This window comes from Clinocottus analis, unplaced genomic scaffold, assembly GCF_023055335.1.
Source record: "Clinocottus analis isolate CAN_PGR_092001 unplaced genomic scaffold, fCliAna1.0.p SCAF_12, whole genome shotgun sequence".
Taxonomy (NCBI): domain Eukaryota; kingdom Metazoa; phylum Chordata; class Actinopteri; order Perciformes; family Cottidae; genus Clinocottus; species Clinocottus analis.
The window spans coordinates 1816193-1833453 of NW_027175843.1; the positions used below are offsets into that span (position 1 = coordinate 1816193).

The 17261-nt window shown below is 42.1% G+C and overlaps 2 protein-coding genes across 4 annotated transcripts; both read left to right on the forward strand.

Annotated features, from left to right (window-relative positions):
• The first annotated feature begins 8527 nt into the window (after positions 1-8527).
• Positions 8528-10228, forward strand: cxcr2 (chemokine (C-X-C motif) receptor 2). Its single transcript, XM_068573026.1, has 2 exons — positions 8528-8605; positions 9161-10228. Exons 1-2 carry the CDS (start codon positions 8528-8530, stop codon positions 10226-10228), a joined length of 1146 nt encoding a protein of 381 aa, XP_068429127.1.
• Positions 10229-13431: 3203 nt separating this feature from the next.
• Positions 13432-17171, forward strand: faima (Fas apoptotic inhibitory molecule a). Of its 3 annotated transcripts, none has more exons than XM_068571821.1 (5): positions 13432-13573; positions 14225-14358; positions 14448-14676; positions 15618-15667; positions 15853-17171. In XM_068571821.1, exons 2-5 carry the CDS (start codon positions 14245-14247, stop codon positions 16000-16002), a joined length of 543 nt encoding a protein of 180 aa, XP_068427922.1. In that variant the 5' UTR covers positions 13432-13573; positions 14225-14244; the 3' UTR covers positions 16003-17171. The 3 variants fall into 3 exon arrangements, with proteins under 3 accessions (XP_068427922.1, XP_068427924.1, XP_068427923.1); XM_068571823.1 differs by having other exon boundaries at positions 13454-13645; XM_068571822.1 differs by lacking the exon at positions 13432-13573 and adding an exon at positions 13938-13987.
• The last annotated feature ends 90 nt before the right edge of the window (positions 17172-17261 follow it).

Sequence of the window (17261 nt, forward strand, 5' to 3'; positions counted from 1 at the left end):
CTCTTGCACATGTGTTTATTCCATCAGGCCCTGCCTTCTCATATCTGAGTGGTGATGTCATGAAATAACAGTTTTGTTGGGGTTTCTTATAGCTTCTTGTTACTTCGGTCCAAGTCAGACTCTGGGCCTGGATGGGCCTTATTACATTTACCCTCCTCGTGGTCAAAACACGCTCCTCCCTGCCAGAAAACCATGAGTCCAACTACGAGACGCAGCTTTGCTATGACGCCTGTTAGGGAGTGACATACTTATACAAAGTCTATCATCTTTCTGGAAACGCTATTACCAACCGCTTGAGGATATGACTGGTTATCTACGTCTGGAGCTCTGAACCAGCTGATCCACTATGGCAGCATAAGAAAAGGTTTCAATAGGGGAATTCCTCACATTTGAGTATGAAAGGGCCGTTACATCGCCCTTAAAGTAGAGTAACAGGTCGGGGAGCTCCTCATTTATCACCCTGTTGATCCTTTAAACATGTAAATCAAACTGAGAATATCCTGCTTTTATTAACATCCAGATACTCAAGGCGAGGTCACACATAAGAGTACTGAAGTATGTTTGTAAATGAGTAGTCATTAACTCCACTCTCTGAGTTAACGACTCTCTTTTGAGTGTCTTTTTGAATTGAAAATGCAGAACCAAACAGAGAAAAAACAAGCGTGAAAGTTCACTCCTGACCTCTGGAGTAAAAGATATGATTGAAAAGATGGAATAAAAACCTTGAGTAAGCCACGAGTTTGGATTATTTTGTCGAGCAGAAATAGTTCCTACTTCTTCGACATCAATCTTTACGACCACCCGAGCGAGATCGCTGTGACATTGACTCGCAGACGGACATGTTTGTGGGTTTCTTTACAGCGTCGATGGCCCGCTGTGAGCCCGTTGTGTTTGGGTGTTGTAAAAAAATCACTCCTGACTTTGCTCTTTGACGTTGCAGACATTTTACGCCCTGACTGGAAGAAACGGCCCATAAACACAGCAACTGTCCATGTGTTGCACAGCAACCTTATGACACCCTTCCCACGCTTGAATTGGAGAATTGTCTCCTTTTAGTTTGCGATGTGATCTTAAGGACAACCGGGGAGGATAACACGATGCTGCTGATGTTCCTTTGAAGAGCAACGTTTTGATTTTCAAAGGTTTGCTCAGTGAACTTTTCTGTTTTCCCTAAATGCATTTGTCAGTAGAAAGTTGTCCAATACCGTATTGATTAATGTAGTGAAACCTAAAGTTTAGCATCAACAAGTTCATACTGAAATGAAATGATTTAATTAACATGTCTGTTGGTATCTACAGAACATTTAAAATCTGTTTCTATTTGGCTTTCACTTATAATTTGAAGGGATAATTTCAGACTTGGATCATTTTACCGGCCTATTGACTTCACTTTGGGAGCGACAGCCATCAAAGATTAAAGTGAAGAGATTTTAAATGAATGTTTTCTAAATCTAAAAAGTACATTTTGTCAGGTTCATGCTGTCCACCACAAATAATAACGGGGAGGCAGCAACGCTCAACAAAAATGTGATGCTGTCTCCATTATGTTTCTATTATTACATGTTTTAGTTGATCGTCAGAACAATGGACTTTTCATGTCAAGATTTCGTTGAATCTGTGATCCAACCAGAAAGTTGTACAACGAGTCAGTGTTTTGTTGCTCGCAACTACGGTTGCTAACAGTATGAACAGATGAAACGACGGTTACAGTGCAGACAGTGTTCATCATCAGTTTCACACTGACGCGGGCGGTGGCATCATCCGCTGGGGAAAAGAAAAGAAAACATCTTGGTGTTCAGTTTTTCCATGAGATGTTTTTTTTTTAGAAAAAAGGATGTGGTGCAACGTTAAAAAGCATACGTCCAAAAACATACATACTCAGAACACCAAGCCTAAAATAGGTTGGCCGGACTGCAGCCACATCAGAACAATCCTAAAATGTAACGTCACTTCTGGTGTCCAAAATAATGGCGAGCTAAAAAATAAGAGCTAAAGCATGAAAGATGCACTGCTTTTTAAATGAATACATCCTTCTTTTTTATCTGTGTGGTTGCTTTCCCTGACAAAAAGGGAGTGTGGATGTTTGTTCAACATCGTGGTAACAGTTTTGTCCTCCTCCAAATGAATCTGGAAACTTTCCCTTTTTTTTTTTTACAGTCAAGCCACAAAACAGCTGCAGGTTTTAAAGGGTGATTATTCTATTCTTGCCCAGACCCACAATAACGATCCGCCGCTTCACATCGTCTTCACGACAAATTTGACTTCTGGGAGAAACGGCAGCTATTAGCAATGATAAGCTAGCTCTTGCAGGCAAATGGCCAGTGTGTGTCCTAAACCTGGGTTTCTTATTGGCGGTACCAAAACCCAGAGGGCAACCGTGGAATACTGCACAAAAAATATATATATATATATAAATATAGTACAAGAAGTTCAATAAATGTAGTAAAACTACATTATACATTAAATATTATTCTTTCTAATGCTATCTTTAACTGCCACACACTGTCAACTGCACCCAAACACTTCTGTTTCTGTCAAAAAATGAGGGATTACTTGTGTTTGCTGAACATTTTTCAGAGTACAAAACCCTCATTGTCCGTATTATATGATTAATGTTAGCGCATACTGGAGTCGACCAGAGGAAGAGTGACACATTAACCATCTCCACTGCTTCAGGCACTCTTAGCTAGCTAGCACGGCTAGTGACGACTCTTTGGGTCTCTGTTTGTTGTTTTTGGGCATTTTGCTTAATGTCTGACAAAGAACAAGCCCTCTTTATTAAACTGTAAAAACACAAAGATGTGTTTTCTGATCTGATTCCTATCTCGGCATTGATGATCTCACAACCCTTTCTATGGTAAGGGTTAAGCTAGGTTTAGGCGCAAACACCACTTTTTGTAAGGGCTGGGGAAAGATTAGGGTTTGGGTTCAAACAGGCACTTAGTTCATCTCCTGACCAATGTTTAAAATATCCATTAAAGGGCTATAAACACACTGCAAATGCTTGAACTTCTTCAAACAAGTGTTTCTCTTTCATCAGCGCCTGCGTGCAACAATGCTAATAGCCAATTATGTCCTCTAAGCTAACAGGGAGGTTTGCACACATTACTTTATCCATTTGTGCGGCCGAGGACACAAAAGCAACCTAATGCGTTCGGCTCTCGGCCCTTCTGGCTGTTTCTCTAGCCGCGAGTATCGCACAACAGCGTTGTCGTCCATCAGTGAGCACTTAACCGTCTCTATAACCAAAGACTGGACGGCGTAAGTAATGTCACAGGAAAAAACAGGAAGTCAAGAAGAGCCCGTGGATTTTTGTGTGCGTCTGTGCTGAGCGATGAGTATATGTGTGAGTGTGTGTCTGAGAGGTAAAGGCAGTGTTACGCCTCCTGTTCTGTATCAATGTGCAAGTAAAGCTTATTGTCGAGGGACAAAGACATTGCTGTTGAATGCTGCAACAACCCTCACAATGAAGAGGTGGCTATAAAGTGAAGACACATGTCTCATCCACAGTCGCTTGTTAAACAGGTATTCTAGGGAAAGTCACGGGTCACATGGACGTTGAGAACAAATACTGAACATTCACTGAGAGCCGACAATAATCCCATGGTGAATACGTCTTTGATGTGTGTCCAGTCTATCCCTTTTTTTTGTCAGCGTGTAAATAGTGTGTCACTGTAAGTCCTGCACATTTGTTATGCCCGCTATGATGCGGTGCTCATTCTTGTTATAGAAGGTCAATATTAGTTTTTTATGAGCAGAGAGGGGGTTGAACTGGTTTCGCGGGATGAAGAAGAATAAAGTTTCCAGGTCACTGAATGAATCCTGCTCTTTGACAGATGGGCCTTTTCTTTCTCCGTGCCCTCTAGGCACATCGGACTGTTGCCTTCTGGGATTTATTTGCTGTGAATTTTTAAAACATGATTTATTCCCATGGGAGGGGTTGACTTTGGTGCCGCGTCAACATCACAATGATACTTCAAAAACACTTGGCCACAGAACAGTTGCAGCTTATTGAGAATACACAAGTGTCAGGTTCATGAGCACTGAGTGCAATGCTTTGATTGTGGTCCTCAGGGTCAACACACATTTTGCAAACTCAACCTTCTCGTCCTGAGAAGCTTTCAGACCAAACCTTTTTCAAACACAGACACTCCTTTCCAACCTGCTTGTTGTTGATTAGCTTTCCTTGAGGCTCCTGGGAGGTTCAGCTGTTTTTTCTGTCACCTGACACTGCTGGTATACCTTGTAGAGAACTGCTGAAGTATGAAGGGAAACCCATTTATGCAGGAGAAAAAATAAATACAAAATGGTGACTGTTTTTTTAAAGTTTGAAACACTCAGCGTCACCTGAATAGGTGCAGTTTAAAAGTGAGCTTTTAAGAGGGAATTAAGCCAGAATCTGAAGGAGTATACATGTTGTCAAATAGCTGAAACTAGATAGCTGAAACCTTTTCTCAGCCGTTTAAAACACACAGACCGCCAGTGTGTGGGTTGGCATAACATTTCCATGGCTCCTCTCTGCTCTGTGAGAGAACAGGCTCGTTATTTTAAGCTCGACTTGAGCGCTCGAAAATATCCCAAAATGGCACAGCGGTCGCCCCTTGATTGAGATTTGGTTTTGGAAACTATATGCTGCGGTTTGGGTTGCTGTGAATCCGGCTGAGTGTAATATAAACCTGGAAATCCAACCCGAAGCCTCTGGCTCCTTATGAGAAGGCCATTAGACACGCCTCCCATTGAAGGGAAAAGAGTTTGGATTCTGACATCATCACATAAAACCAGAGACTGGTGCGTAAGTAACAATCAGACACAGAGAAAAGAAGGAAAAGGTCATGTGAACGAGCCGTTCTCCAAACAGGCGACAGCTCTCTGTCCTCAACTCATGACTATATGAATCTGAAAAAACAACAACCGATAACCAAATAGATATTGTTAACACACATTAAAGTGAGGAGACACAGGCGTCGCCAAAAGAATCAGTCAGTTTCCTGAAAACCCAAATGTTGACTCACTGTGAGTCTGCCTTTTAAATCTGCAGTGAGTCAAACTGGTGTCGACGCATTTGGTCAATCAAGTGGAACACAGTGTACTTAAACATATAAACATTTTTGTTTCACTGTTTCATGCCTCACAAACTTCTCTTTGTGTCTTGTGTGTGTTGTCGGCCTCTTTTGCGCCTTCCTGTGTGAACGTTGTTCATCTCCAGCACAGTGTGAACTCGGTACTCAGCTTGACCCTCGTTGTTGGATACGTTGTTTTTTCGGAGAGACCGATGCTGGAGCGGAGCCATGCTAACATACATATGCACATAAACTGTCATAAAACAGTGCAGGGTCTGTTGAAATACCTTTTTTTTAAAACTATATATGAATTCCAAATATGAGTCATGTGCAACATACTTTTCAAATGGGCCTTTAAGCAGGCGATGGACTGGCCTCGGTGAGATTGTACAAGTAACTTCAACGACAAGATAAAAACTAAAACATACATCCACTGCGCTGCACTCGACGGAGTCGGGGCTTCTGGTGAAGGCCGTCTATCACAAGTTAATGTTCAATAAAACAAGAAGAGCGGGCGAGGGATGTGACTTACTCTTTTGCACAGCAGGGACATTAATCAAAGAGCCGAGTCAGCGTTTTCAAAGGATCCCGTGGTGACTTTTAAGAATGGATTCGTCCTTGGTATTGCCCTAAAGAAAATTGTTCTGCCTGACAAGATGTCAAAAAATGGTTTATAAACTATAAAACGCATTATTTAACGACTTCTCGCTCGCTGCCCTTCAACGCCAGATCAAAAATATGCACAAGTGATGGAAAAAGAGACAATGTTTGATTGCGATACTGCATCCCTCAACATCAGAAATTAAATTTAGCTTATTTTGTGTAGCCCAAAATCGCAAATTACAAGTTTGTCTCGGAGGGCTTTACATGCGACATCCCTGTCCCAGGACCTCACATCGGATCAGGAACAACAAAAAAGGAAGAAACCTTTCGGGAGAGCAACAGAGTTGCCGGATGAACAGAAGCAATAGATGTCATGTGACCAGAATGAACATGAATATGCCAGAAATGCCAGGTGGCACAGGCTCAACCTGTCACTTGCACAAAAGTGTGTGCACCGGCTACTGTTGTCTCATCCAACACAGGACCTCTCAGTGGTGTGTTTGCAACCTAATCCCCAGCCGTGGGCCAGATACTAACAAAGCAAACAGAGCCGGCGGGTCGTCTGGGTGGTCCCGTTTCAGCTCATGAGGGCAACTGGGCTGCTGGATTTATGACTGTATGTGTATTGAGGCGTTAATAAAGGCAGGGAAGTTTAAAATGAAGGATTTTGTCAGAGCTGACAGACTATTAGAGCTTTCAAGGTGACACCTGATATTCATGTGCAACAAACAACAAACAGATGCTCAACTTTAGCAGCAGCTGCAGCGACATAACGAGCTTCACCATTAAAATAATATATGATGTTTTATCGTTAATTCCTGAATGTATTAACCAATTACTTACATGACTCACAAATTAGCAAAGGGATGATATCTAATTTATTCTTGCCTGTTTTAAACTGTATGTAGTCAATATATTTGGGGCACGTCTTTATTTTGAAATAGTGACTGTCGGCTAATTAAACTCTTTCCCCTGAGGAAACTATTTTAAGTCATTCAGAATTGATAATCTAAATAAAGTGCGGTCTGTTGGTTGGTTCTGAACTGGTGAGTTCAATCGGAGACAAGTACATGACGTACAGAAAAAAATGTGAGCAGCAGGAAATGATGAGTGTGTTCATGCGTGAGAGGAGTAAATAGCAGGAAGCATTAGAAATAAACTGAAGGCCCAAAAGCAGAGACGAGGAATGCCCTGGAAACATGAACTGAGTAGAAGGAAAAGAGAGGCATTGTGTTAAAGTCTTGCGGAAGTAATTCATTTCCCTACAGCTTTACTGCATATTCACAGATATTGTTCTGATTTCTTGACTCTCTCAGTCATTTGAATGCTTTTCACCAGCTCTGTGTGTTGGTTAAGAGCACCAACAAGGGGCTGAAGGACAAGGAATGACCTTTAACCTCTGCCCAATCCTCCGGCTACAGGGTGCTGATTAGACGGATGGAAAAGGACACTTTAAATGGACGCGGCTGGGTTATATTCGGAAACTTTTCCCTTTCAGCGAGCGCTGAGAGCTGGTGGAGGGGTGTGGGGTCACCGGCATTGACCAGTGAGGGAGCGGTGTGCCGGTGATGTCAGCCAAACCCAGTTTAACATCTGTGGTGGGAGGAACGCACTTCATAACCCCGACGGCGTCCCTGCTCTCCAGCTGGAGCTCTTGGTCTTATTTCTAAGGACGACAGGATGAAAGCAGATGGCGTTGAGACACGCAGACAGAATTTGGGCAATAGATAAGACTTAAATGATCACAACATACTTACTTTTACGGAAAGAACTAAGTCATAATTGTGGTTCACCAGTGAGTAACTGTTTAAAATACTATAGTAGGAGTAGTATTTCTGTATCCTGATCATTTAGAAAGTCGTAAAAACTGTATTATCAGAATGTTTACAACTATTTGGTGTTGTTTCTTTGTCCAGTTTGGTGTGCAGTAAACACAGAGATCAAGATGCTGCTGCCCTCCACTGGACAAATGAAACCGCAGGATTCAAACAGATCATAACAATAAGCAGAGCATGTCAGAATAGAAACAAATATCATCTCCATAGATTAGACAATGTGCTGTCAGAGTCCGGGTCTGTTCCAAGAATCACGGCCTGTAATCATCAAACTGCTGGAAGTTAAAAAGATGTGATACAATCGATCACTTTCAATGCCTTTTGCACATTTAAGAAAGTGTTAATCCTCTTACCTTTGACCGGAAATATGTTTAAACTGAAGATGGGCTGTGGAGATGATTGGTTAAGGCTTTAGAAACATATAACGCACCCAGTATCGCAGGTGTTAACCTTCCTCTTGTGTTAGCTTTCTGTTAGCATCTCTTGTGTTAGATTTCTGTTGTTCTCTAGTATTTTGCACTTCAAAACTTACAGCTCATAACTACAAAAAAAAAAACTTTTAACCTGTGATTTATTGTTGATGTAAAGTATTTGTCTTTTTACAGGCAATAATGTCAATACTTTGCATGTTTTTTTTATTAGTATTGCTTTTAATGTTTCTGTTTTTACCATGTAAAGTGTCATTGAGTACCTTTTAAATTCAGAGCACTGTAAAGATTAAGTCTATATTAAATATTAATATAGACTTAGTACTTGTACCATTCACACCTAGTTGCTCTCCTATCAGATCACAAACATCCTGCCACAGCGAACTGCCACTGCACTCCAACATCCAGGTTTTGAAAGAAGCGTTTGACCGATAATATCTATATTTAAATGACTTCCTTGAAAGCGATGCAATTTCTTAATCAACGATACCAACGGCAGCACACAAAAGACACAAGGACCTCTACCACTTCTACGAAGGAGATAACGCTGCAGGCCACTGAGCTTTACGCTTGTTAAGTTGCGTGCAACAAGACCGCAGGGATGAAGCGACAACTTTTCATATTGACTGTTTTGGGGTATTTGGTTCTAACCAATCAAGAAGAAGAAGAGAAAAAACAGGTAAACAACGGGGCTTTCGCAATGTGTGTTGTCCTTAAATGTAGTTAGTGTGTTGAACTGTCATGCAAATTACAATCACTTGTCTAAATTTGCAAACCACAAATTTTTTTTTTGCCTTTCAGTATAATTGCATGGTGAAGTTATGCAATTATGATAGAGGGGTGTGTAATTCTGTTGTCTAAAATTTTTATGTGAAGCTAATTCTGGAGGCAAATTTAAGGTTTGGATGTTTAACTAGTCTAAGAGGCAATATTCTACTTTTTTATCAATTTTTTGATACTAATCTACAACTAATCCAGCTGCATTTTGCAACTTCCTCCACCAGTCAACCAGAAAGTGAAATCCAGATAAAATAAGACCCTTATTGAAAATAATCATGATAATTTGGGGCAGTAAATTCTGTTGGATGACACGTTACTTTTTTTGGTGGCGACCAACTCCAACGCTGATAAGATCTGTGCCGTTTTCACACTATTTTTTTAGTGCCACGATAACAAGTGTCCACCGGCACGTCGTCGACATCCTGCTTTTAAACTCTGTGACTTTGTCTTTCAGCTGCTGACAACAGAGGGATTCAACCTGGACGCCTTCTTCAATGGCAATTCCACATTCGCGTATGACGACAACCCGCCTGCTCCTTGCAGCGTGACGGTGCCCGGGTTCAACAGCCTGGGGCTGACGGTCACCTACGTCGTCGTGTTCGTCCTCAGCGTGGTCGGCAACGGCGTGGTCGTCTATGTGGTCTGCTCCATGAAGAAAGGTAGAGGCAGCACGGATATCTACCTGATGCAGCTGGCGTTGGCGGACCTTCTCTTCTCCCTCACCCTCCCGTTCTGGGCCGTCAACGCTCGTTCCGGTTGGATCTTCGGCAACTTCCTGTGCAAGCTCCTGTCGGGCTTCCAGGAGGTGTCGTTGTACGGCGGTGTCTTCCTGCTGGCGTGCATCAGCGTGGACCGCCACTTCGCCATCGTGAGAGCGATGCGCGCCCGGGCCTCCCGCCAGCTGTTGGTCAAAGTGGTGTGCGTTGTGGTGTGGCTGGCGGCCATTTTGCTGTCCTTACCCGTGGTCATTCAGAAGGAGAGCATCAATGCCGAAGACCTGGGCCGGAACATTTGCTATGAAAACCTAACGGGCGAAAGCGCCGACCGCTGGCGCGTGGGCATGTGCGTCCTGCGCCACACGGTGGGCTTCTTCCTGCCTCTGGTCGTGATGGCCGTCTGCTACGGCTGGATCGTGGCGACGCTGTGTCGGGCGCGCAACCAGCAAAGGCACAAGGCCATACGCGTCATCCTGGCGGTGGTGTTGGCCTTCGTTCTGTGCTGGCTGCCGTACAACGTCACCTTACTGGTCGACACGCTCGTACGAGGCGGATCCCTCGCGATGGAGACGTGCGAAACGCGCTACGTCGTGGAAGTGATGCTGGACGTGACCCAAGTGTTGGCCTTCATGCACTGCGCGGTGAACCCGGTGTTGTACGCCTTCATTGGCGGGAAGTTCCGTAACCAGCTGCTGTCGGCTCTTTACAGACACGGGCTCATGAGCCAGCGCCACCTTGTGGCTTACCGTAAGGGCTCCGCCAGCAGTGTGGGCAGCAGCAGATCTAGAAACACCTCCATCATGTAAATAAAAGGGACGAACAGTTAGCCTGTCCACAGAAGACAACATCCACCTTCCCACACCTCTGAAGGTTATATATACACGTTATATATAGTTTGCTTATAAAAAAAAACCAACGTTTGAAAATGCTAATTTGCTGTTTTACAGGTCTTTTTGTACCAAAGTAGCCCGGAAGCAGTGACATCTTTGACTTTAGAGGAGCTGATAGACTTTATTCCCATTAGACCGAGGCAGGCTAGCTGTTTCCCCTTCCTTCAGTCTTTGCTAAGCTAAGCTACCCTTCCTGATAAAGAGTGGGGTTTTCTGAAAAAACAAGCTTTTTTCCCTAAAATGTCAAACGTCATCCCCGAATATGAATCACCCTGAAACATAATACTATTAGTGGAACATGGGTCACATGCCTGACACTCAAGTTAAAGGTACTAAACACAAAATTTGGAGTATTTCTGTTGCCTCTCAATAACAGTCCACATGGCAACAACATGCTTTAGTATCTTGTCTCAATAAAAAGGTATCCGTTAGCTTGAGAAAACTAAACAGATTTAAATAAATAAATGCAATAAAAAATACATTATATAAACTTTTTTTCTGACCTTGATGTGTGTTGATGCGTAATGATTAATTTAATCTTGTTTGAAGTGTAATTATTGAATCCAACACCAACCTCAAAAGAATAAATCCGTTGTCACAGGCATCAAGGTCATTAATGAGAAAGATGAAACGATAGATGGTGGGACGTCCTTTTTAAACTTGGAAAACTGGTGCATTCATTGATCATTTATTGTTGCTTATGTATGTTTTTCCTTAAAAGAAAGACCTCCAAGTCCTATAACATTATCATTTCTTTGTTGTGTGTTTGATTTGGAGACATTGTGGACGTGGAGAGCCTTCTCATTTTACCGTCTTTTAATTTGAACATCTCACATTTTGTTGTCCTTATGCCACACACACACACACACACACACACACACACACACACACACACACACACACACACACACACACACACACACACACACACACACACACTCACATGTATAGAATTTTTGTAAAAATATTTTTCTCAGAATCTGATATTTCCAAACAGGAAAAGGTGGTGACATCGGCAAAAACAAGGTCCCTCTTTGATGAATGCTTTTCATGTTTCATTTCACCCTTGTGCAAACTGCAAGTGCAGGAAACGCTACCTTACTCTTTTATAATCAATGCTTTAATCTTAAAATGCTGTATTTTACTACATTTTTTTAAAATTTTCTCAATAATGTACTTTGATCACATAAATGTTTGTGCATGTGCAGGTAGTGCATGTGCAGGTAGTACATGGGCATATCTGTATCTGACGGGGTGGCCCCTGTAGCTGATGTAAAGATATGAAGATCAAGGGGCGAGAGTGTCTTATCAGCAAAACAAATTCAATGGAGGGGATGTTCTCACATTTTATATCAACTATTATGGCACATCCTGTTTTTCTAATATTTTCCTGCAAAACTCACAAATACTCATAATTTATGATGTATAGAATTATTTTAAATGTCTGTCTGAAACGCAATTTCTAAGGTATATAAAATGTAAGGTACCTATTTTGCCATTTATTTCATATACAGTAGCTTTCGTTTTTTTGGCATAGCAAAACAATAAAAAAAAAAAGAGTTGTGAAAGCAAATGACATGTAATGTACACTTGGAAACTAATAAATCCTTAAACCCAAACTATGTGTGGTCTTTCCTTAGCCGAGTTGTGTGACACTTAAATAGTTTAATCCTTGAAGGAAGTATCCTGTATCGCATTAGTCTGATTGGACTGAGGAGCAGCTCGTCTCTGTTGAACAGAAGTGTAGATAGTAAGTTTTGACTGTTCTCTTCGAGCAAGAAGTAAAAAACTGCAAGTTTAACACTCTCACACATGCACACGCACACACACACATGCACAGATAAAAATCAAAACATAAAAAACACAAAAAAGGCTAAAAAACACACACACACACACATACACTGAGCAAATATGTGTCATCTTGTAGTGAGTGACTGTCAGCGGATGGATGAATAATGTGCTGAATAGTTATTTTATGATGGGATATAACTGGGAATACTTGATGGCTGATCCAGCAAATGCACATCACAGGCCAGGTGAACCAGGCAGCACACGTCAGTATTCATCGCATGAAGTTTTATTGTTGGAAGGTAGTATTTTATATGCAACGTATTTGCTCTGTACAAAGAAAAGTGAAAAGAGATGACCTTACAAGGTTTGCATTATATCTGATCCAAAAAAGGAAATAAATAGAGGAAGTACAGTAATTTAGCAATGATTTTGGGGCTATTTTTTTCTAGTATGACAGTTCATTTTTAGTTCTCCTATTTATTGTGTGTATTTTTATGTTGTGCTATCAAGATGCTCCATTTTCATTATTATGCAATACAGTATTACTAATATTATCAGTTACTAAGAATGGCAAGAAGGTTCTTTTTGACAACACAACCAGGTTCATATATATATATATATATATATATATATATATATATATATATATATATATATATATATATATATATATATATATATATAAATATATACATTGTAATGCAGTGGTCGGATATCAGAATCAGCCTGTGTAACAGTGGTAAAGTTTGACATCACTTACCTCTTAACCCTCAAAGTACATTGTTGTGAGTACATGAGGTGAATCATGAGGGCTCTCTGGCAGACAATTGAGCCCTTTATGAACCTTTTCCGTAAATCAGCATCAGATGCCGACTTAGGGAAATACCAACAATCCATTGCAATGTGACGTTAAACACACAGTTACTAATGTAAGAATAGAGACATAAAAAAAAGTTAACTAAAGAGGCACGTGGTGTTCAGCCCGATAAATTACATTTGCACAAGAACAATAAAGATTAAAGATAGAACATAAAAAGACACATTTATTCATCAAACACTTTTTGTTATTGAAATAGTACATACATTATTTGAAATGATCATCTCGTGAGGAAGGAGCCTAGAAATCAAATCGGGGAATAAAAGTACAAAATAAATACATACAATTGTACACAATATTTGTGTATGTAGTCATGGTCACGTGATATGTTGCAGCGAAGCGCTGTCCCATTCATATAACCATTTAGTAGGTGACGTCAGTAACTCCCTGAGGGTTCAGTGTTTGAGGGTTTAGGGAGGCGGGGAGGGGGGCGTGGTCACGTCTGTACGTAAGCGGATATCATGTTTCCATAGTAACAGCATAGTCGCAGCTCGTCTGCGCTAGCTAAACTAACTGAGAATAAACTGCGCTAAAGTGGAACGCTGGTCATCTGTTAGCCACGGAGCAAGAGCGTTTACTTCAGGAGCTTTAAGGTAATCCAGATGCACAATGAAAGCTTCTGTTCCCGCGCTAATGGCTCAGGTTATCCTCTTATAGCGAAGAAGGTAACGTTAGCGTTCGCTTCAGAGCTACGAGAAAGATTTACTTGACTCACGCTGCAATGTTTCCGCTTTCTTTTCAAAGTAAAATCCCAGTTTAGCGACGCCAAGTTTTGAATGTATGGTTTGCTTGTCATGATGTTGTCATTAAGTGGGTGTTATGTTAGAAATCAAATACTCAAGTTACATACTTCGTTTTGAACTCCAACCCGTAGCTCAAAACGTAATGAGTTTGGCCCGCTGTTACTTTGAAAAGAAAGAAACACACGACCGGAAGTCACAATGCAATAAACAGAGACAACTTCCCACCTGCTTTTCAGCCATGTTTCTGTGGCGAGAGTACTAATGGTAACGATTTGTTGCTTTTACCTTATGTGCTATAATTACTGTAACGTCGCGTAGGAAGGAGGGTCTACAGGCGGAGATACATTCACACCTGCGCTGGACAGAATTTGTTGTTGTTGTTATGAGTCAACTAACGGTAGTCAGCCGCGCTCGTTAACGCTAGTTGGCTAGTTAGGTAACGGTTAGTCATGGATGTGTCTCGACCTTTAGCAGTGTAGCTGGTTCTCTGTCCGTCTCCAGAAAGGTCCGAACCAGGCAGGATGTCCAATGATCTCGCCGGCGTGTGGGAAGTGGCGCTGAGCGACGGGGTCCACCGGATAGAGTTTGAACACGGCACGACCACCGGGAAGAGGGTCATCTACGTGGACGGAAAGGTAGACCAACCTGACCCCATGTTTTTATTTATGTTTCATTTGTATGACTGACAGCAGCTTTACATTTCTCATTCTACGTCGCACTGCAGGAGCTTCTGAGGCGGGACTGGATGTTCAAACTCGTGGGGAAGGAGACCTTCAACGTGGGCAAGTCTGAGACCAAAGCGACCATCAACATCGATGCGGTCAGTGGCTTTGCCTACGAGTACACCCTGGAGATCAACGGGAAGAGCCTGAAGAAATACATGGAGAACAGGTCGAAGGTCACTAGCACCTGGGTCCTCAACTTGGACGGCATCGACTGCAGGGTGGTCCTGGGTGAGCCTCTCAGTGTGTGTGTGTGTTCACCCAGCCACTTCCCCACACCACCTATAGTGTGTCCTGCCTGGGTTTATATATGTATCGCACACATAATCAACCAGGTTGTGCTGTTGGATCGCTGTGTGGTCACAGTGTGTCGTCTGGCCCCGGCACAACGACCCACTAATGTGATGCCATAGAAGAGGTTAAGCTCTGCAACAGCGTTAAGCCCCACGCCATCTTCATCCACCTCACGCCATCTTCATCCACCTCTGTCATCTGGGCGGGTTAATCCTTCTTACATTACTCTGCTTCCTGTCGATCAGTCGACATGCCACCTGAAGCATTTGCCACACAGAACTGCTCTACATGATCCATGCATTAAATACATCTATTTGTTTTTAATACTTCTCTGACGTGGCAGACAGATGTGGTCCGTGGCAGCAGTATTACAAAGAAGTCTCGGTAGCATCCATAATGTGGATTAAAGCTGTGCCTTCTGAGTCGTTAAAGTTTTACAAGCCTGTAACTCAAACTATCTGGTAGTTTTTAGTATTTTCAAGGAGTAGCATTCTGAAGAGGATCTCCTAACCCCTCAGACGTATATGAAACTCACGTTTGAATTCTGAATGCGAGAGAGAGGGAAAGCTGAGCGTTTCTTATTAGGGATATATTTTTATTCCTATGAACGAATTATTGCAACTGCCCCACAGATTTTGTTGCAGTGAGTTATCACATCACAAATGGGGGAGGACTGTCCATGACGTTCGCTCTTTTGAGATCATTTATCCCCCTTCGTCATGAGTTGTTTACACAATATTACTGTATTCATACATTCATAAACAACTAAGGTTACAAACAGAACATATGATGAATCTAGGACTTTATAGGCGCTCATTTTCTTTTCTTTTTTGTGATTTAAGACGATTCAAAATATAGTAAATTTGCTTTCCTTTCAGAGAAAGACACGATGGACGTTTGGTGCAACGGACAAAACATCGAGACCGCCGTAAGTACGACGTGGAACCGACGCTGATGTGTGACACACGCCGCTGAACTCAGCAAGGTTCAAACTGTTGTGAATTACGTGTGAACATCACTGCACTCCTACAGATCCCGTTGAAGCTGACCGTGTGGGAACTTGAACAACGGGTTTTCTTTTGTCGACTCGTCTTGTCTGATTTGCACCCGCAGGGGGAGTTCGTGGACGACGGCACCGAAACGCACTTCACCCTCGGGGACCACAACTGCTGCGTGAAGGCCGTGAGCAGCGGGAAGAGGCGAGATGGCATCATCCACGCGCTGCTCGTGGACGGCACCGAGATCGCCGAGTGCACAGAGTGACCGCGTTGTGAGCACTTCAAAGGGTTTGTTCTGTCGATGTAGGACGAGTTGAAGCAGGACCTGCGCTTTGGGCAGTTTTCAGAAAAGAGGGTGCAGCCATAAATTCCAGCCACAAAAAAAAAAAAAAATGATTTGCTGTCTCTACAAACTGTGACTCTGAATTGATGTAATAGTTTCAGTAATATTATCAGCATTAGAGGCCAGATGTGCCATATTTCTCAGTCTCGGCAGGGTTCGCCTTGCCCCGTGGTTGTCAACTGGTATTCTCTTCAGAGACGTCCTGCGCCTGTTGTCTTTTGTTGTTGTTGTAGAAAGACAATCACACACCTCTAGATAACCAGTAGACAGCGGACTCTCTCCGGGCTCGCTTTTATTGTATTTTCCAATATTGTGCAACGGGAGGATTAGATACGAGGAAACAAGGGTTATTTCTTAACTGTCGCTCAGGTGTGGTCGTTGTATAGCCCCACGTCGACGTGTCACATGGTCTTTGTGTGACTGGTTCAGCCAGTTGATACGGTAGTGTGTGTATTTAGCTTTTAGCTGACCGCTAGGCTATATCGCGTCCCATCGGATGGCCGCAGCAGTTTTGTAGACAATCATTCAGAAGCGGCGTTATCTTTGGTAATAAATCATACAGAGCTGGAGATGAATCATTTGCTAATATCTGCACATGCTGTGCTGTCAAATTGTCTGTTTTTTCTTTTTTATATTATAAGGCCAGATGTTATGGTTATAAAGATTTAAAACTTGAAGTCAAAGTCACAGATTAAATATTTTTTTCCAGTGTTTTTCAAAAAGCTTGTTTACATTCTGAAAAGCGACGTTTACTTTTCTTGGCGCACCGGTTAAAAAAATAAATGAGTTATGAGCAATAGAAAAAGTAGACAAAGTCATCTGTTGATGACGGTGAACAAGCTACTAAAGGGATCTTAAGTTAAGTTGTTTCCTAGCTGGTCAAGGACTTCAATCCTTAGTAGAACAGCTGGTGATGTGTCGTTAGCTATGTGAGGGACTTCTCTAACGTCCGTCTTATGTCACGTTTCAAAGCGTTGTGTTAACATGTATTTTATTATGTCACACGATTGTAATATGTATTTAATTTAATTAAACTCATGTAACTGATCTGGTTCTCTCGTTGAGCTTCATTAAAGGTGTTAAAGTATGAATTGTCGAGTATTAAGTCTTGTGACTTAAAAGTAGAACATGTCGTAATTCTACAAACAGAAAAAAAACAAAGGAACGAGTTATTTTTTTTG

Coding starts and splice junctions, on each gene's coding strand:
- cxcr2 (XM_068573026.1), top strand. CDS start 8,528: ATGAAGCGACAACTTTTCATATTGACTGTTTTGGGGTATTTGGTTCTA. Junction 8,606..9,160: donor AAGAAGAAGAGAAAAAACAG/GTAAACAACGGG, acceptor TTTGTCTTTCAG/CTGCTGACAACAGAGGGATT.
- faima (XM_068571821.1), top strand. CDS start 14,245: ATGTCCAATGATCTCGCCGGCGTGTGGGAAGTGGCGCTGAGCGACGGG. Junction 14,677..15,617: donor CGACTGCAGGGTGGTCCTGG/GTGAGCCTCTCA, acceptor CTTTCCTTTCAG/AGAAAGACACGATGGACGTT. Junction 15,668..15,852: donor GACAAAACATCGAGACCGCC/GTAAGTACGACG, acceptor TTGCACCCGCAG/GGGGAGTTCGTGGACGACGG.